The sequence below is a fragment of the Ambystoma mexicanum genome, chromosome 1q, assembly GCF_040938575.1.
Source record: "Ambystoma mexicanum isolate Mex_15411 chromosome 1q, UKY_AmexF1_1, whole genome shotgun sequence".
Classification (NCBI taxonomy): Eukaryota; Metazoa; Chordata; class Amphibia; order Caudata; family Ambystomatidae; genus Ambystoma; species Ambystoma mexicanum.
This window is the reverse complement of record NC_090922.1, coordinates 934,592,914-934,618,578: the sequence shown is the minus strand read 5'-3', so window position 1 is coordinate 934,618,578 and position 25,665 is coordinate 934,592,914. Positions and strand designations below refer to the sequence as shown.

At 44.8% G+C, this 25,665-nt stretch overlaps 1 protein-coding gene across 2 annotated transcripts in view; it reads left to right on the top strand.

The window, feature by feature from the left end:
* The window catches only part of SLC35A3 (solute carrier family 35 member A3), a 643,323-nt gene extending 632,838 nt beyond the window's left edge, over positions 1-10,485 (top strand). For both annotated transcript variants that reach the window (XM_069641592.1, XM_069641593.1), the window contains exon 8: positions 9,740-10,485. In XM_069641592.1, the coding sequence (XP_069497693.1) occupies positions 9,740-9,830 (91 nt within the window). In that variant the 3' untranslated portion in view covers positions 9,831-10,485. The remainder of the gene's footprint in view (positions 1-9,739) is intronic.
* Positions 10,486-25,665: the final 15,180 nt, after the last annotated feature.

Genomic DNA, 25,665 nt, shown 5'->3' with positions numbered 1-25,665 from the left:
CCCATTAACTTCCAGGATGTGAATTCTGGTATCCAGGGATATCAGTGGAAGAAATAATTTTTGTTTAAACAATAGTAGTTACTAATCGATTTCTGACCTCCATCCAACACTTTACCCAACAATTCTAGGACTGGAGTTAGACCAGTAAATTAACCGTGAAGTGTTTTTGCATTGAATCGGGCCAGTAATGACAGGTCCTGTCTTTAAGTGCAGAAGGAAAACACAGCAGTTGACATCCTTTCAGTCTGACATCGGAATGTGGGTCTGTAGGAAGCACCAGCAGTGGCAGCTACACACCTCTGGGGATAACATGTTCTTGTGTTTTCATAATTGTATGCTTGGTTCCTAAAAGCCAAGTCTAAAGAGATAGTTTCTTTTCACCAAATGCAACATCCATGATCCCTTACCATTGACTATACGGGCTAGGGCTCTTGAAGGCTGCAGTCCAAAACATCTGGAGGGCTGATGTTTGCAGACCCCTGCTCAAGGCTTTTCCCAGAACTTTATTGTTCAAGATGCGGTTGTATCAGTGCTGCTCTTGATATGCAGGGTGGGAAAGCTTTCCCTCTACCAGTAAAACTGAGAGACATCTATCGGGCTGTGTCTTGGTTCCCGCCAAGTCCTGTTCTGCAGGCTTAAAAATCCTTTGCACCTAGAGTCTTATGGCCTCATGCAATTTATAGGTGTTAAAAGCAAAGTAAATGATGCAGTCCCTGCACGAACCAATGAGGACTTGGTGGTTCCAGTTTTGAGGAAATTGTGAATTGCTTAACCTAATATCTTCCCTGGTCTACCAAGAACTGTTATGGTGGATGACCTCTCTAATTTGCTGTGCCGGATGATTTTTAGCCAACATTTGTCATTTGTGATGGATGAATACATTTTTGGATGGGAAGCACACCTGTCTGACCTGTCTGGTTGTATTCACTGAACTGAACAAATACATGGTATTTGCATCAGTCTCTTAAACTGGAGGTTAGTCAAGTTCGCTCTTGTGTTTATAAAAACCTATTTTTATTTTATTTATTGATTTTAAAGCATGTAAAACATACAAAGCGTGCGTGCGTGCATGCATGTGGGTGTGTGCGTTTTGTGTGGTCTGAATAACCGGAGGGTGTCCTCATCTCTTTTTCCCCAGACTCCGCCTCTCAGATAGCCAGGGAAAGGCCATCACTTTTGGATCCCGACCCTGGGGGTGGCTATGCGAGGGAGGATCACCTGGGTGGAGGGAACTTGGGGAATGGGGAGAGGACGTCCTCAGGTGAGACACATTATCCCCCTTTTCCCTTTCATAACGAGCCCTATTGTCAGCCCCTTCCCTACTCCTCCTTCAAATATGTTCTCCAGAAAAGAACACTCTAGTACTGAGACGAGGAAGAGGATGATGGAGGTATACCAGAGGAACAACCCGGCATGTCTGCCTAATGTGTCCTCCAGAGTCAGGCAAAATAACTAAATGACACACACCTGGGGCCACTTAACACACGTGATGGATATAAAAATGCCTGCATTCTGGGAGACGACGAACGGGCTGGAGGAAAGAAAGCTGGAGACCCGAGTGGCTGGAGCAGTGCTGTGCAGGAGAAGAGTATGCTGTAGCCGTGGTCAGCTGTGCAAGGGTACGGAGGTCCTGCTATCCGCCAAAGCAAGTCTGGCGGGGAGAAGCCATGGAGCTCTCTGTGACCGCAGCTGTCGCCAAAGGGAGCCAGCAGAGCGGACGGTGCGTGCGGTGCAGACCGCGAGAGGAAGGCAGAGTCCAGAGAAACAGGGAAGTAGCAGAAGCCTGGAGGAGCCCATTGCGAAGGACACAAGGAGAGAGAGCTCTGCTGTTTGCGGCCGGTGAGTGTAGAAAACACACTTTGACCGGGGCGCTCCTGTAACATATAGCATTAAGAGGGGCCCAGGCGTTGCAAGCTGAGAGAAACTTTTGTTGGTAAAAGCCAGAGAAATACAAACAAGAATCATAAAGTGTATGGTGGCTAAACCAGCCACGGGATAGTGTCTGAAGAATGTGACACTGGGGAATCAACTAAGCGTCCCGGTCAGATGGGACCAGTAATTAAGTGTTGATGGAGGCAGTTAGAAGGGCTATCAGTTGCATGACCTGTAATGGGTGAAACGTGTGGTCCAACAACTGCACCTAGACCGAGTGCCCTATTTGGAAAAAGCCAATGAAAGCATATTTGAAGATTTGTGTTGCTACATCTTGGTCTGATATACTGAAGTTAAGAAACAGAACTGTGTTGATTTTGAAAGTTGGACGTTTTGAACTCTTGGGGGAAGGGAACCCCAATTTAGGAAGTGTACCAAGGAACTGTTATTTCTGGAAAGCTGGAAGTTTGAACGCTTGGAGAAAGGAACCTCAACTTGGGAGGTGTCCCAAGGAACTGTGTTGTTTCAGACGCAAGAAGGTTTGAACTCTTGGGGAAGGGAATCCCAATATTATGACAACTATTTTAAACTTGGAGAAGGGGAAGCTGCTCCTAAGCGAAGATCTTGACTAAGCTCTGAACTTTCTTTTGAACACTGTTCTTTTGAGACTGACATCCCTACACCTCGTATACAGTTAGTTGTGAGGGCAAATATACATTATTTTTTATTATTATCTGTATATGGTTCTCACATGAACCTTTACAAAAAAGGAAAATCAGAAAATAACATACAACAACAGAATCAAAAAGCAATAACTACAAAACAAGAAAAGCAAATAATCTGCCAAGCAAAAATAAGAATAAAAGAATAAGATACACTTTTCCGCCATAGATACATTAATCAGAAAAAATAAGCCAATATTTTAATACTTCCCAATTCCTACTCCAAAGAAAACATTATTCCATTATTTTTGCAATTTTTAAAACCCAAACCAATGAGGCTGTTAAAGCTGCATTAAGTCCGGAAACCAGGTAATCCCAAAAATATTCTGCCACAATCCCTTCCTCACGGGATACAAATCTGCTGAACAACAATTTTCGATATGACCATGTTCCCTCACACTCCATCAATAAATGCCTTAATGTTTGGTTAGACAGAAGGGCACACACTTTACACAATCTTACAACCTTTTCTCTCTGTTGCGGCCTTACCAAAACTACTCCACAATGAACCAGGTTTAACCTGATCCTGAGGAAGTCGTTCCTTACTGCCCTGTCAAGGGACTTTAAGAGATAACTGGAAAGAGAACCAAGTATTTTTTCTGCCAAAAGGAATGGGTTTACAAATGGTGTCTCTTACCCTTGCAATGGTTTCCATCCAATCGCTTAGTTCTAACTTACGTTTTACCATTAACTAGTTTGAGATAAGAGTGTCAACCTCTAGATCTACTTTCTCTAGAAATACCTTCACTCTTTTTTCCAGATCAGACATCATAGGTGACTTTGATTGCTCCAGGTGGAATCTAATGTCCCCATATAGCGTACAACTCTTTCCAGTGATTACCTCATTATAAAGTGATGCAAGCTTCCAGTTTGCAATGCAATCACCCCGGGGTGCAAAGAGGCAGGCCCAGCGACTTCTTCCAAATTCGACCCTCCACTGCACTCCTGAAGACCAGAGAAGAGGATTTCATGCACCGCTTTTGCTAGATAGTATTTTATTAGCTGTAAAACTGAGAACTTGCAATACTTAACATTCAATTTTGGCATTTGAGAGGCCAACTGAGATGCTTTTACAGCCACATCCACTTCCACTTTATGCCGGACTGATGAGGAATAGATGTTATACCCTAAATACTTCACCACCTCAACTCTTTCAATCAATTGGCTCTCAAGTAACCGATTTGAAAAATGGATCTTCAAGTATACATTTTGGACACAGAGACTTAAGTTGGACATCCTGACACAGACTATCCTTAGTTTTCTTTTGGTAGGGAAATGCCACTGTAGCATAGGAAAAGTTAGGCCTTACTCCACCCTGCCTATTAAGTTAAATAAATTTACTTTGAGTACAAATCTGAATCTATTGTCTGTGACTTGCTTCATGATGCCTTCACAATGGACTAGTCCATCCAGCTCACCATGAGGCTGAGAGGAATGTAAAAGAAAGAACAAAGACAGAACTGCCCTGCTCAGGAATGGGCTGGGCAGGGGGAAAAGGAATCCTCGGAGGATTGAAAAGGGACAGTTAGAAAAATTAGAGAGGAAGCAGAGAGCAGAGAGGGAGAAGAAAGCGAAATAAACCCTGCGGGGTGGGGGGCACTTCCTTGAGCAGACCCATGTGTGAAGAATCCGACGGATCCCTCACCGAAACCCTGCCTAATATCTCCTCCCAGGTGGCCAGGAGAGGGCAGGTGCTTTCTGATCCCAATCCCGGCGGGTGGTGTACTGCGGGAGGGTCACCTGGGTGGAGACAGGGGCCAGGGTAGTGAGGAAAATCTGCGGGATGAGACACAGTGTAGTTCCTCTAAATGAGATACTCTTACCACCATGCCAGATGAGGTTATGGCTTATTGTCATTTTGACATCTCTCAACCTCCTAGTAGAACTGAGATGGTAAATTCTAAGGTGGTGGATTTGCAACATATTATGCCAAAAGAACAAATCTTTTGTATCCCTAAATGCCCTCCTCCATACCAAAAGCATACTACAGGAAATGGCGGAAATGCAGACTTCTCTACACCTTCTTTCGCCCATAAGATTGAAACCTACAATACCTATTTTAAAAAGAAGGGATTTAAATCTACCCTTAATTCTATAAAAGAAGTGGAAAAACCTAATTCTTTCTAAATGAAAATAAGCTACATGTCCAAGAATCCCTTTGGGACTGAGACGAAAAAGAGGGCTGAAGAGGCATGAAGTGAAGGACATGCAATTAGGCCTAAAAGCCTTTGCCAGGGTTAGGCAATTAGCAATTGAGGCCTGCACCTGAAAATTGCCCCACCTAAGGGGCATAAAAGAAGGAGCAGTGAATGGAGCAGGAACTGGAAGGCTGGCAGTAGTAGCAGAAGGAGAAGAGCACAAGACTGCCAGTTCATGAGGAAGTGTGTTCACTTAAGGGACGCCGGGGCAGGAGGAAAGCAGATTTCACCTGCAAGTCCTGAGAAAGTTCTGTGTTCACAAACCCTGCTTTGCCGTGGCTGCACTGAGAGAGACGTTGTTAGATTGAAGGTCTTCCCAGGTGCGCCTAGTGGCTACGATTGAGGAGCCGTCATCGTGCTACATCTGGTGTACAGAAGCAAGCTGAGGGACAGAGGAGTAAAGGAGACTCCCCATGGTTAAGACCGGACTGGAGACACCCATGCTGCAGAGGGGTGTGGGTTCCAAGAGTGCCTAACGTAGTAGCAGAAGGAGTAGAAGTCAGGAAGTGGAAGCAGCCCACAAACCGCAGTGTTCCTAGAGCCGGTGAGTGACGCTCTGTTCAGTTTCACTTTAAAACCCCTGGCGGTAACTGTTACCAGCTCTGGATTAACTCACGTAAGAGTGGGAGAGAGTAAAAGACTGTTTGTTATTGTGAAAGGTCAGCCTACAATGAAAATGTATCACGCGCACTTCTGAAGCAAGTTGAAGTGCTCGCGCGTAAAAGCAAAACTTTAATTTTCCTTTGTCGGATGGTTTAATGTTGCCGAGTGGTCGCGTGCCTCCAATTAAGAAGGAGTACGCTTTTCTAAATCGCTCGGAAACTGAAAAGATGACTTTCACATATTGTTACAATGAATACTATATCAAAGAGAGGTTGCGTGTGAACAATTGTGATTCCCCACTGAAGTCAGAATATAACTGTTATCAAAGGGGAATACAATTTTGTATGGGTCCTTAACGTTAAGATCATTTTCAAAGAGTGGTTGTGTGTACCTAAAGCGGTTTCTCTTTTGAAGATTAAACCTTGTAACATCCAGCACAAGTATTATTATGAATGTGGAAGTTGCTGAACTGCCAAAAAGAACATGTATTACCCAGGCCAGTAGGCAAATCCTTGCTGTAGTGAAACTAGCTGCTGTGTTGAAATCTATCCACCTGCATTCTGAGGTTGTTGAAATTGTTAAAGTGTCCTCTCGTTCAAGTGACATAATTTATCACATGCTGCAAGAGTGGCAATACAGCTTCACGTTAGCTACTGGACTGGAACCAAGAAGGTGTGAATGAAGCTGGAGAAGGGAGCTGGGTGCTTGTAAGAAGATTAAGTCAACAATCTGTAATGATGAGACTGTTGAAGTGGAAAGAAAAGCAGTCTGGAAGCAGAGGTAGATTATATTGGTGGCAATAAGACAGACAGAGGCAAAGAGGCTGCCCTTTTCGTATAGCCTAGGAAAGAAGAGTGCCTTGTCTACCTGTGGAGGTCGAAGAGTATTGTCTTTAAACTACCTAACAATTCTAAAGTATCAAGTAGAAGTAGAACTACCTGAACTGTGGTGGTGTAAAAAACTGTCAGAACACGTTGCACTAAAGGTGGCTGAAGTAGTAGCATACTGTGGAACAAGAGGAGTCTGTTCCCACAGTAACAGTAATAGAAGGGGTTTTTAAGAGGAAAGCGACACCCTAAGAAGAAGCATTCTGACAATTATACTAGAGAAACCGCAGAGATCAGAGCTACATGGGAGGTTGTTGAAGCAGAAGATGTTTCTTTACCTTTTTGAACTGTGGAAAAGGAATATCCAGGATTACCATTGGTGCTGTTTTCTTGCTGGGATTGGAAGGGGAACTTTTCAAAGGAAAGCTGAAGAACTGTAACCAGTGGGTTTTTGTTTGGTGAACATTTGTTTCCTTTGCAACTCACAAGAGCTTTTCCTTTTGAACACTTGGATACATTGGGCCTCGTTCTGAGTCCGGCGGTAACCCTGCCGGTGCTACCGGCGGGTTGCCGCCAGACTCGGAATGAATTACCAGCGCCTGACTTACAGGTGCCACTGGGCTATTCCAAGTCCAGCGGCCGGTAAGTCAGGCGCCAGCAATTTTGTTAATCCCCATTCCCATAGAGTCCTATGGAACTCTATGGGAATGGGAACATGGGAGCACCGGCACTGTTAACAACGGTGCCAGTGCTCCCGTGAGAAGTCTGCCTACCATGGCCGCTACGCCCGGCAGGGTTAGACCTGTCAGGTACAGTGGCTCCGACTGGCAGACTTTTAGTTTCTCAGTCCGGAAACAAAGGAGATGGTAGGCTTACCGGCACCATTGTTTCCAGACCGGCAAACTTATAATGAGGCCCATTGACTTTGAACCATCCTGGGGAAGGGATTTGCCCAGGACAGGTGAAGGTCATCGAAATCACAGGTTGTTGGTTATTCATTTTGTTTATGTTGTTTATGATTTAGTTTGAATGTTTCATATCAACATATCAACATAGTTTGAATGTTTAATTGTTTAGTGTGAGGGCCAGTTTTGTTTGTTAGGAGTTTTCTCCTTAGACTAGGTAGGGAGCTCCCTGATAGATGATTGTCTCAATTTCTGGGGCGCAGCCAGCCTGCCTGCTCTTAGAAGGGTCTTCCACATCCTGGGAAACAGATACTCAACTATTGGACATTGTTGTATTGTGGGGATATCCCTGATTTTCTATGGGACAAAATATATCAAGTCAACTTCCATGGTAACCTTTCCACCCACACAATGGAGCATAATTTCAAATTGCTTAAGGGATGGCACAAAGATCCGCTGACCGTATCAAACAAGTATTCTGGAACTGCCCCTACATGCTACATGGGCTGTAGAGAAGTGGGGACCCCAGCCCACATGAGGTGGGGGTATCCAATTATACGGGTTTACTAGACGGAACTATTGGGATGGATACAATAATTAATAGGGGCACACCTCAGTTAAAGTCTCTTGTTGGGTGTAACCGCTAAAGATGATTTCAAGTACTGTTTGTTCACCAAATCACTTGTAACAAGAATTCTATATGATTTGGACATAATACCTTTTCTTGTTATATTCATATCCAAAACCTTTTCGAAAGGTGTAAGGTCCCTTGCTAGATTTGTTCCCCACTTAGAATCGAATAGATGTGCCTTTAGTCTGAAATAGTCCAAAATCCTAATGGCTTCCTTCTCTAACATCTCCTGCACTACAGTAAAGTCTTTAAACTTCCCTTTTGAGAAAGAATTAGATGCCATGTCAAGTCCTCTATTAGACCAGGACTGAGTAGATCGTAATCCCAACATCTAAGAAGGGGTCCCCACACAGAACTCTGAGTTGAGGGGCTCTTGGTTTTTAATATATATTTTTTTTCAGATTCCTTTTTCACACAACTACGTCTAGTCTGTCCTGAAACACGTATGGATGCTAAAATATCACTTGCAACAAATCGTTATGTGTCTTTCAACGCCTGTCTTTCCTTATTCCTAACTCAGCTCTTCCTTGTCCCTATTCCTAGCAATTTTCGTAAAGGTTCTTAGTTTGTTATTTAAATGTAATGGAGTTTTAGGAAGATTGTTTAATTTATTTCTTCTTAAATCTTTTTCTCATTGCCACTTGAGTTCCAAATCTGGTTCTGAACTTTCTCATGGTGGCTTTTGTGTCCGTGGTTGTTCACTTTAAAGGCCTCACTTGTGCACATGGGTGAGTAAGCGGAAGGCACGTTGGCATCTAAGATGGAGGAATGATTTGACCTCTTTGACCATAAAAAGGGTGTTGAGCTTCTGTCATCTCAGACCAAATTTTAAACCAATTTGTTTTGGTTTGCCGATCCTCATAAGGGAAAGTCATTTTCAACCAAACGCCTTTTTGACACAAATGACAATCCATTTGTAAACTGTTTATGTACTAGCTTGCAACAGAACTCATTTGACCAGTGGTTTAGCGACTGCTTTCACTTTGCAGGCAGATGTTCTTTTGCTGGACAGCTTTTGGGCTGCCACTTGGAGCTCTCATTCTTTTTTGTATTCACATATTTAACGTATTTACAACAAAACAACACAAACAAACAGGCCAAGTAAGCAGAGCACAGATCAGAGTAAGTCACACAAATTCCATAAACCTCCCACAAATGCCTTCATACAAATTCATTTTCCCCTGCCTACATAAAATAAATGCCACCAATATAATCTACCTCTGCTTCCAGACTGCTTTTCTTCACACTTGAACAGTCTCAGCATTACAGATTGTTGACTTAATCTTCTTACAAGCAGCCAGCTCGCTTCTCCAGCTTGATTCACACCTTCTTGGTTCCAGTAGCTAACCTGAAGCTGTATTGCCACTCTTGCAGCTTGTTATTGTTGGTATAGGAAGACGCCCACTTTGGGCAATCTGACTTGCAGCACTATCACATTTGAGTGTATTGGTTCTTTGCAATGTTTGGTCTTGCATGCAGTGCTTTTACAAGACAAGGAATTTGTTGGAGAAAAAGCTATACATTAGACTTATTAGTAATGTTCCTTCTGGTGAATGATCTTCACAGATTCCTCATTAACCCTCCCACCTACCCTGACATTAATCTGATTCTCTGATTTGCTTCCAACTTTTATTTTGCCTAATTTTACTGTGCCTTTTTGACCTCTGTGGAGCAATGGAAATTGATTACAATTGAGGTAAAGGAGGGGCACAGGCTCTCCCTACAACACTACAGTAACAGTTTCAGGAATGTCAAGATTACTGTCTTGGACTGTTGTCACACTGATGCCTCTTTAAGGCTGTTTAAACATTTCTTGATTCCGCTTTCACCTGGAGCTATTCTATAAAATGAGAAATCATTTAGAAAGATCACATGCATAAAAACGTGTCAGATGTGATTAACTTGCTGTTTACTGTGAGTGTTTTCAAAAGTACGATGCAAAAAAAATCACACGTTTCCCCTTTTTCTCCACCTCATACAGTGTCTTTTTCTTGGGAGCCATCTTCGTAATTTCAGCAACATTCCTATACGGTTATGATCCCAAACCAGCAGTAAATCCTTCGAAAGCATAGTGAACAACACAGACTTTCATCTGCTTATTTCTCAACAAATGTGTGAAGAAGGATTCTGCGCTGAGGCTCTCGCAGGAGGAATTCTCTCATAACTGAACACAGCATTGAGCTTTGTCTGTACACATGTGAACATGAAGACTATTTGCGCCGCAGATAATTCCTTTTGAAAATGGGAATACATTTCTGCAACTGTACCAGAACACTTGGAAAGAAATGTTCACTGTTACTAACATTGGGATGCTTCACAACTTGAACTTCGATGTTTCACCCAAGGATTTTATTGTTTGGTGCAGAACCGTGCACTACACGTTCTGGCAAAAAAGCGACACATCCGCCAGATCAGATTTTAATATTATTATTCTTTCACAAATTGAACTTTCATATTTAATCTGAGCAGTTCTATTTTTGAACTATTGCTCTTGTCTACAGGGACATGAATATTTCTATCAAATCGCATGGATCGTTGGCAGCTCAGTAGCCATGGTTTCAATGTATAGTTTTTCTCGTATCCAGGTTTTATATTTTGAAAGTCTGATTCAGCAAAAACTAGGTATCGTATATTTTGGTGCAACGGAGGTCACACATCTGATTTGGTGGAATGAAGATATATTGCAAAATAACGGAGGAAAGATTAAAGATATTTTTACCAAAGTTATCCAGCATTCCCTATATTTTCATAACATTTGAGCAACCAAATCAGTTCTGTGTCAAGAAGAAAGGGTATATAAATATTGGAATTTTATTTCATGAGATCATGTGAAAAAATGCACAAACAGCAATCTGAAATGCATATGTGTTTGATCATCAGAGCCTTATTTGATCATCACATTTTGCATAGGCCTAGAAAAGGCGCATTGTTATGGCCAAATGACTCCAAAGGTTGTCTAACTTATTATTTACCTCTAGTGTGTACTGTGCCATCACCAGTAAGTGTTTCATATGAAATGGCGTGCCTACACCAGTGTGGAAACTGTGGAGGGGGTGCAAAAACAGTGATGCTTTGTCCACACTGAAGGGGGGGGTGGAGAGATGTCTCAGGCTGCTGCAGCAGAGGTAACCAGTTGATAATCTCAAGAACACAGCTTCGTACATTTTATTGAGTTTATGAATTGCTTTCATCAAAGCTGAGGTACACATTTATATATTTTAAACTGAGACATAATTAGCAGCTGCAAAATGTCACTTCTGCTAGACTTAAATGGGGAAAATCAATAGTCGTTGCGGCTCAAACAAAAAGTGAACAGTGGTGCAGAATGGACAAGTGTTGGAGCACTCTAGAATGTAGGTTCCAGAAGTTGGAAGTAGTGGAGGAGCACAATGGATCACTAATAATGTAGATGGGTTAGCAGACGAGGAGAGGTAAACCGGGGCCAGTGCATAGGTACATTTCAAAACAATGTATAAGGCAGACAACCAACCAAGATTGAAAAGTGTGCAGAGGGACAGAATCTGAAAAGATGATGAATGGAAGAGTTAAAAATAGGCCAAATAGGTGAAAGACTGCACTGGTAGGCCAAAAAAGCAGACTCGGGCTGCCTGAAGCAAAAACGCAAAATGCTGCTATGGGACCGTTTTTTTCCTCAAAATGGGCCAATTTTTTGGCCAATGTGGACGCGTTTGATAGGTTACTTGACTATGTAGCTAGTAGCTTTGACCAGTGTTGCTGAATACCTATTCTTTAAAATGTCCAATTTTCATCGAATTTGATTTTAAAAAACTCCCCCTTGAATACTATTCAAACGGTCTGTCACAAAAGTAATGAATTGCCATTTGTAACTGTGGGCTACTTTTTCATTGTGCCTGAGACAATTTTATACCCCAGTTGGACCCTGCAAGAAAGTGTTCAGCATTGGACAAGGGTGTTCATTCGGGTTTGTCACATAAAAGGTAGGAAAAGACAGTTCATGGTTGTCAAGAGTAAGGGAAAAGGCGAAAAGAAGTTGCAAAAGGATATTAGGGAAACTAACGAGGGACAGGTAGAAGGGTAAGGACCCTGGAAAGCGTGGTATTTCCGTTTTAGAGTTGTTCAACTCAAGTCCATCATTAAGCATACATTGCAGGTGGGTGATAAACAGTGTAAGATGGTGGAGTGAATCTGGGCAGTGAAAGAGGAGAAGGAGACGAAGATTTGAGACATAGTGCAGAACGGCAAATGGAAAGAATCTAGGTTTGCTGAAGTGGCATTAAAGGGTAGAGGGGTTAACAAAAAGTACATTCGTTTTGCCGCCTACGATTTAAAAAAAATCGTTTTTTTGTGGTTGTTTTCTTCTCCAGGGCATGCAATTATTTTTTGATGTAACTATTGGGTTATTGCACATTAGAAATAGGGCCTGGAGTTCTTTGACCTCTTGTCGTCTGTCAGTTGAAACTTTGGTGTAGGTTAAAAATGTGACATTTGAGTAGAAAATTAAGGGCACTTGTTAAAGTGGGCTTATGTAGATATTATTTTATGAACACATAATTTAAGAGACCACACATGGTGGGTAATTGCAAATTGAACAGTATTAGACTCTCAGAAGATTACACATCAGCTTCAATATGTTTTGCTGGTCTTTTCGGGCATATTTAAAAATCTTAGGACATGCTATAGTTTTGGTGAAATGTTGACTGACAACACCAAAGCTAGGCATAAACACATAACCCCACAAGATGACAGCTAATATCTGAACATGCTAGGCGGGTGGGCTAGTGTATATTGCATATTATTTTTAAATCTGATGCACATGTGACTTAATGGTGGAGCGGAAAAGGGTATTGAAAGGGGGATGTTTGTTAGTCAGCAAAGAACCAGTGTTTGTGTTTTTGATATGTGAGGAAGGTAAGATAATTGTATTTTTTTTTAACTAAACTGAGTCACAGGGGCTTGGAGATAGTATGGTCACTGGTGCTGTTTTTAAAGTGTTGGGGCAACAAGATGTTTTTTTAAGTCAGAGAGAATAGTACAGCTTGAAAGATCAGGACTTCCGGACACGAGTCGACATGTACATTTGTCAAAGAAATATAATTTGTCATAAAGAAACAGGGTCCAACACGCACCAGCCTATAGAAACAAAATGTGTTAAATCATTACATTGAACACATTTACAAGCGATACAAAACCACTCTGGATTTTCTTTTTCTTTTTAAATATCAGAACATTAGATACACCTGCATACCTTTTAATGTAGTAATGGATGTTTAAATGTTTGTGAGGAAGGGATGAAAAGAAAAGGGGAGGGTGAAACACCTACCATTCAACATTGTCACTTAACACTATACATCCACTCAAATAATACCCTTTATCAGCAGGAACCGGGCAGAACATCAAGAGCAATTCAACCAAAATGTCTTCCTTGAGGATTTCCTGGCTTTATACTCTCTGAAAATCAGCGTGCCTCCTCTGCCTGCAGAAAAAAAACATATAGCTTGCCCTGGTGTACCACTCTTTTTTCACAGACTGTGCAACAGATACCTCCCAGCAGATGCCTACAAACCCCTTTGATACCTTCTCAGGGCTGATCTCCTTTGTTATGGCACTTGGATATCACAAGAACAGGGGAATTTAAGATATTTTTTTCTTAGATGCTCATTTCAACAAAGTCTCTAACACCAAGGTCAGCAGAGCCGGCATCATAACACGGTACGGTTCTATCACATTACACACCAAACGTTAGCATGTGGTCTATAGGCCTTGATCAGATCCATGCTATCTGTGCGAGTCTCCCGCACACCTCTTCTTGCAGAGATTCATGTACCTCCACTTTCAGGTATATTGCTTTTGGATTTAGAAAATTGGAAAATAAATATATTTGCTTCTTTTGCGTGTTCTCTAGCCTCTCAATTTTCGTGTACATTTACATGATGCACATTGTTGGAAGCCGGAGACCACTATTCGAGACAGCTCCAATTCATTTGCTGAAAATTAGAGCTGTGCTAGCCATTGCCATTTTGTTGTTGGATTCCCCATCCACAAGGCTTGCAGCCATTTTAGGAAGTTTAGCCTCCATATTAGCCTGCATATCTTTGATCAAGGCTAAAATAACCTTTTCAACCCTCTACAAATGCCGGCTGACCTCCATCCACACCCCACCAACCCAATGGGTCCTCAATGCCACAGCTTTGGATTAAGGCGCTATATAAATAACACATCATTATCATTATGCCATGCCAGGGTGATGGGGTCTTAAGTCTTCTCCAACTTCGTACTGCATTCTTGCCTTCTGCCACCTTTGCATCTGTGTACTTCTGCAGGTCGCAGCCTAAAGTCTCAGGAATCTTCAAGATCACCTGTCTCGGCTGTCTTAATTTATTAGGTTTGCTGTTACTGCTGGGCACTTCGGTGCTCTTGTCTATGCCAAGGTTTCCGGCACACTGTTTAGGGGCTCCTTACAACTTTTAGCCTCATGCCCTGACAAAACTTCTTTGTGACTTTCTCGTTGTTAGTTGCCCATTGCCCCTATCACTGCAATTGCTTCACCAGCACCATCTTGGTTCTTCTGAGATATAACAGACCTAGGCATCCATGGGTCATTCACCAGTGAGCCTCTCATGCTGCCCACTGATGGGTTACCTCCCACCCATTGTTGCCACTTTGTTCCTGCCATGCTCCAGGATTGCAGGGCCCGTGGCAGCCTCAAGAAGAGAGCAATTGCCAGAGTTTGGAGGGACATGGCCATTTCTCAGTGCCTGTGGCTCTGCCCCCAACATACATGTTTTAATGTGCTTACGTGCAAATTTCATTTTCTGCATACACACAGCTTTATCATGTGTCGAACACTCATGAAAACTCAATCAATTTGTTTGGTTTTTGATGCAAGTTGCGTGAATTGACGTTTTGAGTTGGCTTGCAGGTGAAATTACATCATGGGGAATGTGGTTGCTGCCTTGGAATTGTGGTCATCCATATTACTTGGGAAAGATTGAAACATTGTATTCACATCTTCACCTATCAGGTGTATTAAATACTTGCTCTTAGTACTATGGACATGTTCACTCTTGGATCCATCATACCGTCACAGTGGTAAAGTTGAATTTAGAAGGTATTCCCAACATCATTGAGTGTGCCCTAATAGTGTCATTATGTTAAAGTTGAATTTAGAAAGTGTGACAAATTGAGTCACAGCGGTAAAGTTGAATTTAGGAAATGTGACTAATAACGTTGCTACGGTGCGGATCCATGTTCACCATGTGGATGAAAAGGACGTGATGGGTGTAAGGGATGGAGTAGATGGAAAGGATGGAGTGGATAGAACGGGTAGAGTGGATTGAATGGATGGAAAGGATGAAGTGGATGGAAAGGATGGAACAGTCGGAACAGATGGAAAAGGTGGATGGAGTGGATGGAAAGGATAGAGTGAATGGAGTGGAAGGAAAGGACAGAGTGGATGGAGTGGATATATCTCTGTATATCCTATATATGCTATGTGTATGCTATGTACCTGTATCCCCATGTTATCTGTATCACATGTTTACCCCTATCCATCCTGTCGCTTTATATAGGTATGCCTCTATGTACGCCCCCTGTCCTGCTCTCGTGCTTGGTTGCAGGTGCTTTACTAATAACCACCATATCACACTACTACGCTTACTCTCTCCTATACACCATCATTCAACTAGAACACAGCTATGAGACATTCTGTCTAGCTGTTCTCATACTAACAGGACCCCACGAACACCTCCTCATCCTAATAAAACACAGCTAGCTGAGCACATACCGGCTAGCTTGGGCATCTCCTCAGGCCTAACGCAGCCAAAACTCAGTCTGGGTGTCCACCCTCCAGACTGAACACATCCAACTGATTTCCTCAGCACCACGCCTACCACTAAGAAGCAGCTATCATGCAACAACCACACCAGCTGCACACATATCCGGTGTGACCATGCACCATACGACACTCTCTCTCTACTGACTTGAACTACGGTACCCGAGGGCGTTCAACCTACCAGCGCTTTGAGGTCATACCAATGATACATAAAGCACTATATAAATGCCAAGTAACATAAAATAACATCTATGTAGCAGTGCAAATTAGCTAAGACTGACCAGCTACGTCATCCAGTGTGTATCAATGGAAGGAACACTGTTGTAGATGTATAAGAATGATAGCTGTGGGAGGCTGGTGGTGCCATAGGGATGATCCACTTCTGTATCTTTCAGACAGATATATGCAGGTTAATGCCTGCTATGGGTTAGGCTTCAGCTCTCTTTCTAGTTACTTTTCATAACCAGTTATGTACAAAACTTGCAAGGAGGGGCCTAGGATAGCTACCCTTCTCGTAAGCTCCAATGAGAGGCTCCATCGCATGGGATCCTTACCCACTCTGTGGAGTAACCAAGACTGGAGAAGGACTTAAGATAGGAGAAAAGCTTCCACTCAAGCATTATCAGGTGTGGAGTCTCCTCTTCCCCACTCAGGCCGCGAATGCTAGGATTTTCATTCGGAAGGAGTGGTGGTGGCACTGCGAGGAGATGAGAGAACATGGATGAAGGAGCAGGCATGGGTGGCGCTAGACAGTCAGATCATGATGACGGCTCTTCCTTGAGCTCCGTGTAGGGCTCCAAGTAATCCTGTAAATAACAGCTACAGAGGTGACCATATTTGTGGTTCCAAGGCGTTAGAGGGTCCCGAGTAAACCCTATGACCTTATGCGAGCTGAATCGGCGGGATCCCTCAAAGCACTGGAAGGACAGCTGCGAGGTTGGCAGCCACGAAAGCAGGGAGGAGGCACCAACAACGTAACGCAGTGGTATTGCGCTGACTTGCAGGCCTGCTGCTGAGTCTGAGGGGGAGACACAGCGTGATGCGGTGCAGAGCGGACGGTCAGGAGCCCGCAGTTTAAACTGTGGGAGCTGAGGAGGCATCGGCTGTCAGAAGAGGACAGGGGGTCTGCAGTGAAGAAGGTGGCGGTGCTCCATCGGGAGGCCCCCTCTGAAAGCGTGGTTGGAGAGCGGTGTATGCGACGGCTACATTGCATCCCGGTGAGTGAGCCCTTCCATCAAGGCAGATCGGGCTGGGGGTGAGCGGCATCCGGACGGCTCCTGTGGGCTGGTGGTTCCCGACTGCGTCCCCGCGAACGGCCGGACTGGAGGGAGAGCAGCCCTAAAGAGCAGATCAGTTAAAGTGTCAACCATCTGTCAGACAACGCCGCAGTCAAGTAAGGGATTCGGGGGAAAGCTTGGTCGCTGCCATAACGCCCCAACACACCACAAGACAGTGAATGAGGGGAGAACCTGTTTGACCGGGGAGTGAATGCAGTGGGGCACCACTTTCCAAGAGCTTTCGCAAACAGTGCAGCCAAGAGAGGGGAGAACCCTGTACTACCCACATGAAAAGTTGAAAGGGGAGATCCGAGACCAGGGAATACTACGGAAATTGGTGCAGGTCTGAGGCAGCCCCTAAGCTCATCACCCTACAGAAAACACCCCCAGGACTCCACTTCCTCTGGAGCGGGCTGTGGTACAGCGGCAGCTTGCCGCAGTCGGGGCAGGCCCATTGCAACCACTGAGCCCGATGATCCCATCTACGGTCACACAAACCTGCCTAATTCTGTGACCCCGCTCAACCGAAACTCAGTATTTACGCTGCGGAAGAGGGCAGACACCCCAGATCTCCATAACTAGTCCTGGACAGACTCTGTGAGCACTAGGGAAGACAATAATTGAATATGGGGAAATCCGACAAAATGCAACGGAAACTTAATTTCGAAAGCGGACCCTCCACCAGAACACCCAGACCACAGCATCAGGCGGAAACATCTGAATCAACAGTGGAGGAGGAAGAGAGCGCCATTCAACCTTCCAAGGTGGACATCAGAGAGATCCTGCTAGATCTAAAGGCAGGCATTGGCGGTCTCGACTCCAAGCTGGACTCACTGTCCTCCAAGGTTGACCTATTACAACACCGACTGGACAAACATGGTGACCGCCTGAACGAGTTGGAGCAAAGGGTATCTGGTCTTGAGGATGAAAATATCTCTCTTAGCGCCAGAGTGTCAGCGGTTGAGGTCCAGGCCAAATCGGTGACAGCCAAAAACAAAGATTTGGAGGGAAGAGCTTGCTGCAACAATATTTGCCTGGTCGTTGTAAGAGAACGACACGGTCTGCTCAAAATGAAAGAATTTGTGGAGGCCTTGTGCAAAGAACTGTTTGGATAGCCTACACTGTCCCCATTGTTTGCGGTGGAGAAAGCTCACTGCCTTCCTGCGGCTCGTCCGATGCCAGGAGCAGCCCCCCATCCTACCATTGCGTGCCTCCTAAACTACAGAGACTGTGACACGATCCTTCGGCTGGCAAGGGGGAGGGGAAGCTCCAGTACAATGGAGATAAAATCCAAACATATCCTGATTTCTCGGCAGCAGTGCAGGCATCACAGCGATCATTTGCAGAGGTAAAAAGGCACCTGAGGGACTGCAACATCCTGTACTCCATGCTCTTTCCAGCCAAGCTCCGGATCCAACACGCAGGGAGGACACAATGCTTCACCTCACCGGAGGAGGCAGCAAGCTCCTTTCTTGATGAGATTGGTGGGCGCCCACCCGGGAACAGCCCGAGACCCCGGAGAGATGATCAAGACTTCAGAGACCCAGGATGATGTTGTATGACTTGTACTGCGGGGGGAAGTAACATTGCAGATACAGAATGGACTGTTCACACCTCAATAATCTGATTTAAATTGCCTCGAAAACTTATACACCTCAGTTGGAAGGGGACCCTACGACTCACCCAGGCACTAGCGCCCAAATCCACACTGTATAAGGGATATGGGTTAAGGGGTAGAGGAGTGATAACGGGGGGGTTGGGGGTTGCCAGTGGGGAAGGGAGACTAATGGGGGCACAGAGACACGGAGGGGGGTGGGGATCATAGGGTGGCAGGAGAGGGGTTTAGAGGAAGTTATGGTTGTTTGGAGTCCAGTCCTCGTCATTTCACCTCGCCATTATATCCTGTGAGACAGGCAGTATCTGCTTATGCAAAGAATGAAACAGATGGGAAGATCCAGGCCTCAATGCTTTGAGATCCCGAGGGTTGATGGGGTTTAACGTGGCAACATGGAATATAAGAGGGGGGAATAATCCCACCAAGATTCAGAGGATCATGCAATACCTTAAAAGACATCACATTGATGTAGCTCTCCTCCAGGAAACCCACCTTGCCCCCTCTTCCGAAGGTAAGTGGGTAAATGGGGCGCTGGCTGGGGATGCCACAGGTACTTCTCCTACTACTCCTCCTATGCCAGAGGAATAGCGATCTTGATAAGCAAAGGGGTAAAGTTCTGTCTGATATCAGATGCCAGGGATGACATTGGGAGCACACTACTAGTACACAGAGTGCTCGAGGGGATACAGGTGGCCCTGGTAAACTCATATGGCCCAAACGTAGATAGCCCAAACACATTCAACTAGGTTATTACACAATTAGCTGGGTACCAAACAGCCACGATTGTGTGTGGGGGGGTTGTTTGAATACCGCACTGGACCCTCTATGGGATAGATCGGGAGCAGGTCAAAGTGGGACATCTAGGGCAAGCCTGCAAGTGCGGGAAATCTGCACAACGTATAATCATGTCGATGCATGATGGAGGCAGCAACATTTAAAGGTCAGAGATTACACATACCACTCCTGGGTTCACGGCTCAAACTCCAGATTAGATTATTTGTTAATGTCCCGTGAAGGGGGATTTCACTGGGGAAGCAGTCACATTCTCCCTAGAACACTGTCCGATCACTCCCCCGTACTAGTAGAGTGCACGCTGGAGACAGGCGGGAGGGGTGGTACCTCTTGGCGGTTCAAATCGGGTGCATCCAGGACCCGGTATTTGCCCAGGAACTGCGGGAAGAAATTCAGTCCTTCCTCCAAGATAACGAGGGGTCAGTCACTTCTGAAGGAGTTCTATGGGAAACCCTCAAATGTTATATCAGAGAGCTCTGCATGTCCAAAGAAAATGGAATCCTACACATCATTAGAAGGGAACTCACTGATGGGGGGGGAAACCGGATTAAGGCGTAGAAGGGGAATATGCAGAAAAACCGACGCCCCGGGCTTCGATGGGTTTAGAGCAAACACTGACTGGGAAATCCAGTTTCTAGCCTGTCGGCATCAGGTGCGGTAATATGGCGAGGAACAGAAACCAGGAGCGCTCCTGCCACGTATGATAGCTGCAGATAGACGTCTGCCCCTAGTAGAATGTGTGAGAAACCCCCAAGGGGAGTTGGTTCACTCTGAGGAAGACATTGCAAGGTGTTCCGAGCCTTTATCAAGATTTGTATGGCTCCAACTGCCCGAGGGACCCGGAGGCCCTACGAGGCTACCTCGAGGAGACTTAACTATATTGGGTGGATACACACCTATGGGAATCTTTCAATAAATCGATCTCCCCAGACGAAATTCTGGCAGCGGTTAAAGAACACCCGGGGTCCAAATCACCAGGACCAGACGGGTTAATGGGGGAGTTTTACAAGGCTTTCGCCCTACTCTGGCACCGCTCCTCCTCCGAGTCTATGAGGAAGCAACTGCAGGAGGTTCTCTTCCCCCAACGATGCGTGAGGCAAACGTAATATTACTACATAAACCTGAGAAACCTCACGAGAATTGTGCCTCGTATAGGCCAATCTCCTTAATAAATGTTGACAATAAGATTGTTGCCAAACGTTTGGCAAGAGGCTACTCCCATTGATGCCTGCCTGGTCTGGTACTAGCGGATCAGGTGGGTTTAGTCCCCGGATGAAACACCACATTTTGACTCCGCCATTTCTTTGGGATCCTTGTGTTATTGGCCCCTTCGTCCCAGACAGTCGTGGTTCTTTTGGATGCCGAAAAAGCCTTCGACACTGTCGAATGGCCCTACCTTTTTGCAGTAATACAAAAACTAGGGCTAGGGTCCCACTTCATCAAATTGGTCTCCCTCCTGTATACAAACCCTTCAGCAAAAATCGTAATAGGACAAGTAAGATCAGCACACTTTGACATGTGAAGAGGGATCAGGCAGGGATGTCCTCTGTCTGTGTTATTGTTTGCCCTCACCATGGAACCGCTTGCAGCAGGCCTAAGAGAATGACAAATCAGGAGGGGACTTAGTGTGGGACCGCACAAACTGATCATATAGTTAAACGCAGACGTGGCACTCTTCATTAGCAACCCAGAGACTAATTTAAACCCAGTGATGTGAGACGTCCTCAGATCCGCGGTCTTCTCTGACCTTAAGATTAATCACAGCAAGTCAGTGGTGTTCCCCCTCACGGCAGAAACCAGAGCATACCAAGACAAATTTAATCTTAGGTGGGAGTCCACCGGTGTTCGGTACCTAGGGGTGATGCTATCCCGAATTCGAGAGGAACTGCTTCACGATAACTACGGACAGACCATTGAAGAGCTCCGCAAAAAGATAGCGAGGTGGCGACATCTTCCACTCACGCTCCTTGGGCGCATATCCATTGTCAAAATGATTATACTTCCCAAACTATTGTACCTCTTCCTTAATGTCCCCTTACTGCTATCCGGAGGCTTGCGAGGATTGATCCTTGGTCTACTGTGGGCCGGGAAACCAGTAAGAGTAGCCTATACAACACTTGTACAACCAATGACAAGAGGAGGCCTGGCTTTACCAGATCTCAAACATTACTGCTGGACAGCACAGGCACAATTCCTGGGACACTGGTACGCCACACACTTCGTACATCCACATTTTCAGGTTGAACGGGCATTGATGGCCCCCAGCTTACTATGGGCAGTAATCACCTGGGAGCTCTGAGTCCCACCCGGCACGCTAAATGTGGTTCTAATCACATGGACAATATGGAAGAAGATGGCCGGGAGAGGTGGCATCTTCAGCATGTACTCACCTATCCTGCCAGCGAAGTACATCCCCAGGCTAGCCATAACGAGTGAGCAGGTATATTTGTAATGGGCAGTTAAGCTAGGAATGGAGACCCTGGGCGACTTGTTTGTGGATGGGGTGTTCCTCATGGTTCACCAAGCAAAAGAGTGGGGAGGTGACGCTGTTTTCCTGTATTATCGGCTCTGTTACACTTTTAAAGCCTTCTTTCCCTCATTTCCAGTTTAGCCACCAGGGTAATTCAGTCACAGGGGGAGGGCTGGTTGATTTCACAGATCTATATTAACCTGATGTTAGACAGGGCAAGGGGTTAGAAACCCCGAAGAGGAGGTGGGAAATAATTCTAGGGGATGCGATAGAAGAAGAAGACTGGGCCAATATACTGAAGCAGACTCAGAAGGTCTCCGTTAATTCCAGGTATAAACGTGTTCATTTTGACTTTGTGCATCAAGTGTAGCATACCCCCACCAGGCTACATAAACACTTTCCCACCACTCCAGACGTATGTGTCAGATGTGCCCACACCCAGGCGGGATTCCTCCATCTAGCATGGGAGTGCCTGAGGGTTTGTCAGTTCTGGTCAGAGGTGCTGCCAAAGATGTTACTGATTGTGGGAGAACCACTGGAAATGAATCCATTCTTAGCACTATTGGGATGCACGAGGTCTCTACAACCCGCAGTAAGGTGTTTAGTGTCCAGTAAGGTGTCTAGCCAACTGCTGTTGGTGCTGGCGCACAGGAAAGTGCCATGGCCTGGGGGAAGGGACGCCCCCCTAGTGTTCAACTATGGCTACAAGATGTTGCCTACTGTCATTATACTCAAACTGCATTCATCAGGACCCTCCCTTTGTATGTGCTCCCCCCAGAAGTTTGGGGCCCCTATATTCAATACCTGATTACTATTGCAGACTGACAGGAAGATAAAGAGCTGATAGCGATATCTCATACTTCATATTCTCAAGACTGTGATAGCTATGCACTACTTGGAATTGTGTACTCCCTGGGGTGGGGAGGGGGCTGGGGGAGAATTGGACTCCATGTAGCGTTGCTTGTTGTCGTTGTAAAATGCAAAAATAATGTATTAAAAAATAAAGAGTAGCAGGCATAATTTGGCAGTTCGGCAGGGAACATAATCCTCTGATCTGAGGCTATCTGCCCTGGAGGTTGACTGTGCTTGTTTCAAGTGGGGTGCACAGACCTCTTTGCGAATGCTCCCTGCTCCTCCTGCTGCAATCACTGTCGTGACTGGGATGTGAATGGACAGACATTTGGCAACTGGAGTTCAGAGCCCCTACGACTTTCCTTGACTATGCTGCCTGCATAGTTCTACACTGTTCTCCATGTGAGCCAAGAGTGTGGCTGCATAGCTATTTCTCTTTCTTCCTACTACAAAGGGTTCCCTAGCAGATATTTTGTGACAATGGCGTGTCCCCCTCATCCCCCATAATGTCTGACAGACAAAACAGAGACAAAACACATTTTCTTCAGCTCAGAGAGCAACCATAAAAAAAAAAGATTTGAGGGAGAAATACTGATGAAAGCCGGTAAGAATTCATGACAGCCGGTGTGAAGGCGCTATTTCTATAATTGAATACACTCCATCCCCATTTTAGCACAAGATCATATTCGATTAAGGGCAAGTTAGAGCAGCTGATGGATAGGCTGCCGCCAGTAGAGTAAGCTGTGGGCAAGAAGGAAGGACGGCTAATGGGGCTGGAGAGCAAGAATCCGTGGCCATCTGCTATGGTGGAGAAGCATGGCATTTGTAAGTACTGTATTATAACCAGTATTCCAAAACTCAACGCTAAAATCAAGAAACTGTCGAATATGCTTCATAGTCTTCATAGTAGAGTTGTTTTGTCCTGTATCCTTGCTTGTTGTCCTTGCAACATTTAATCGGAAGAGCTGTTTAAGAAGAACAATAAATGTTGTCCAAGTTACGTGGTTTGACTATGGGAGGGAGATGCCTTTTGGCATACAGAGTAGATACATAGGGGCGCAAACCATTGGAGGGAGAAGGAAGCAAAGTGAAGGCCATATGTTGTTCTCTGGAGCACCACAGTGAGGTGCTTCAATCAGCTATCGTGCAAAACACACACATATGGCAAACCATAATATTTTCTCTGACATAAGCCCGAAAACCTTGGGCACAAAGAGGGTAATGTTAGGGATAAGCTATGAATTGAATTCCTGGGGTATGATGGCCCCTGTGCCTTTCAGATCTGCCTTAAAATGCAATATGAGGAGAAAAGGGGGGGTTTTCCTAAGGAGGCAGCAACAAGAGATTTCGTGAGGGGTTTACCTGCTGGCAAAAGGGGAATAAATACCTCAAATTGGTGGGAGGAGGTGGGGTGCCTGCGTGTGTGAATTTATTTTAAGCCGTTGTAAAATGTGCATGGTTGACTCCACTGGTGGATGGGGCTGCCTCACCTGGAAATACTTTTGGGAGATCAGAGGTTGGGGACTTTGTCTTAGTGGGTTTGAGACTCGACTCTCCCCCAATCCACCACTGTCCCCCCCCCCCCACTTGGGTATTTCGGGATTTTACCATAGTATTGCCTATGTGAGATTCTGGAAAGATAAAAACACAGGATCTTTTCTTGTCTTGATACCAATAATAGATTTTGATTAAGCAGATGTTTGGGTTTAAGAGTTCTGATGGAGTTCCACCATAACCTAAACCTGCTCTTGCTATGCTGTTATATGTTGGTTTTCCAATTAACAGGTTTTGAAAAATGCTTGCCTGGCACAACAATATCATATTGTACTGATACAGGTGCCAGACTCAAGCACAGGAGAGAGCGATCTGCTGGAACCCCTGCCTCAGTCCCATGCTTGCAAGTGGGACCTTAATTTAGCAGGCCATGATGTCCAAAGGACCTGCACTATGCATGGTGTATGCAATGAGGCTCAGGAATACAGTAATACAACTGGTGGCATGTTCCGCTTTTCACATAAAACATATATATATATAGACAGTTTTTTTTAAGAGGAAGGAAAGAAATTGAGATTTGAAAATGTTTTTTGTCAGAATTGTAAGAATAGTGACCCTCTCCAAATGGGCATGATGTACATTGTGGTGGGTCGCGTATCACAGACAAATTCCACAAGGAAGTTCCGGAGATGTTTTTATTCTTCTTTCATTAATAAGGTCATCACGTTAAAGAAGGACATGGCTGGAAGGAGAGGGCACATTTGGTCATCAAAGCAGAAGGTAGCTGGGAAGGAGGATGATAGGCAGCAGGCCAAGCCTGTTAAGGATTTCAATCAAGCGACACACACCTTGGTCTCGAACTAGTATGTAGCGCACAATTGAGAAGCTTTTCTCCTTATTTGATGCAGATTCAACTTTGAAATGATCCACCACTCATATCACACACCCTTTTCAAATACCCTGGGTCACAATGGATCATAAACCAGGCTGGTTGGTAAAATGCAAGGTTTATTTATTTGTTTTAAAATTCAAAAGAAATCATACACTTTTTAATATGGGGTATCAATCACCAATGGGGTGATAATTACAATGAGAATGTGAGCAATGCACTGGGTTTAACCTTCTAGTGGGACAGATACACAGCACAGCGGAATAGGAGCACTTTTTGGTTAGGAAAGATAGCATGCAAGTTAGGATTTCCCCCTGCAATAATCAATTCTGAGTGGATAAACAGAAGCAGCAGGTAATCAGGAATAAGAAACAGGAAACAGAATCCAAATCTGATCTTCCCTCCCCAAATAAGGAACAGGAACACAGTGCAGGAACTTCAGGAAGAGTGTCTATAGTCTTGTCAGGGACTCTTATTTGTAATGAATAGTGACATCATCGAAGTATATGACTGGGCAGGGTCTGCTAAACACGCCTCTACCAACTGGATTGGGCAATCAATGTTGGCTGCCTCCCCTAGGATGTGACTCAGTTTAGGAGGTTGCACTTTAATATGTAAAAAGACTTCCCACAAACCTTTTTGCCAAAAATCAGTCATAACAGAATTTACACATTTGTACATTTGCAGCACCTTAATGAATGACAT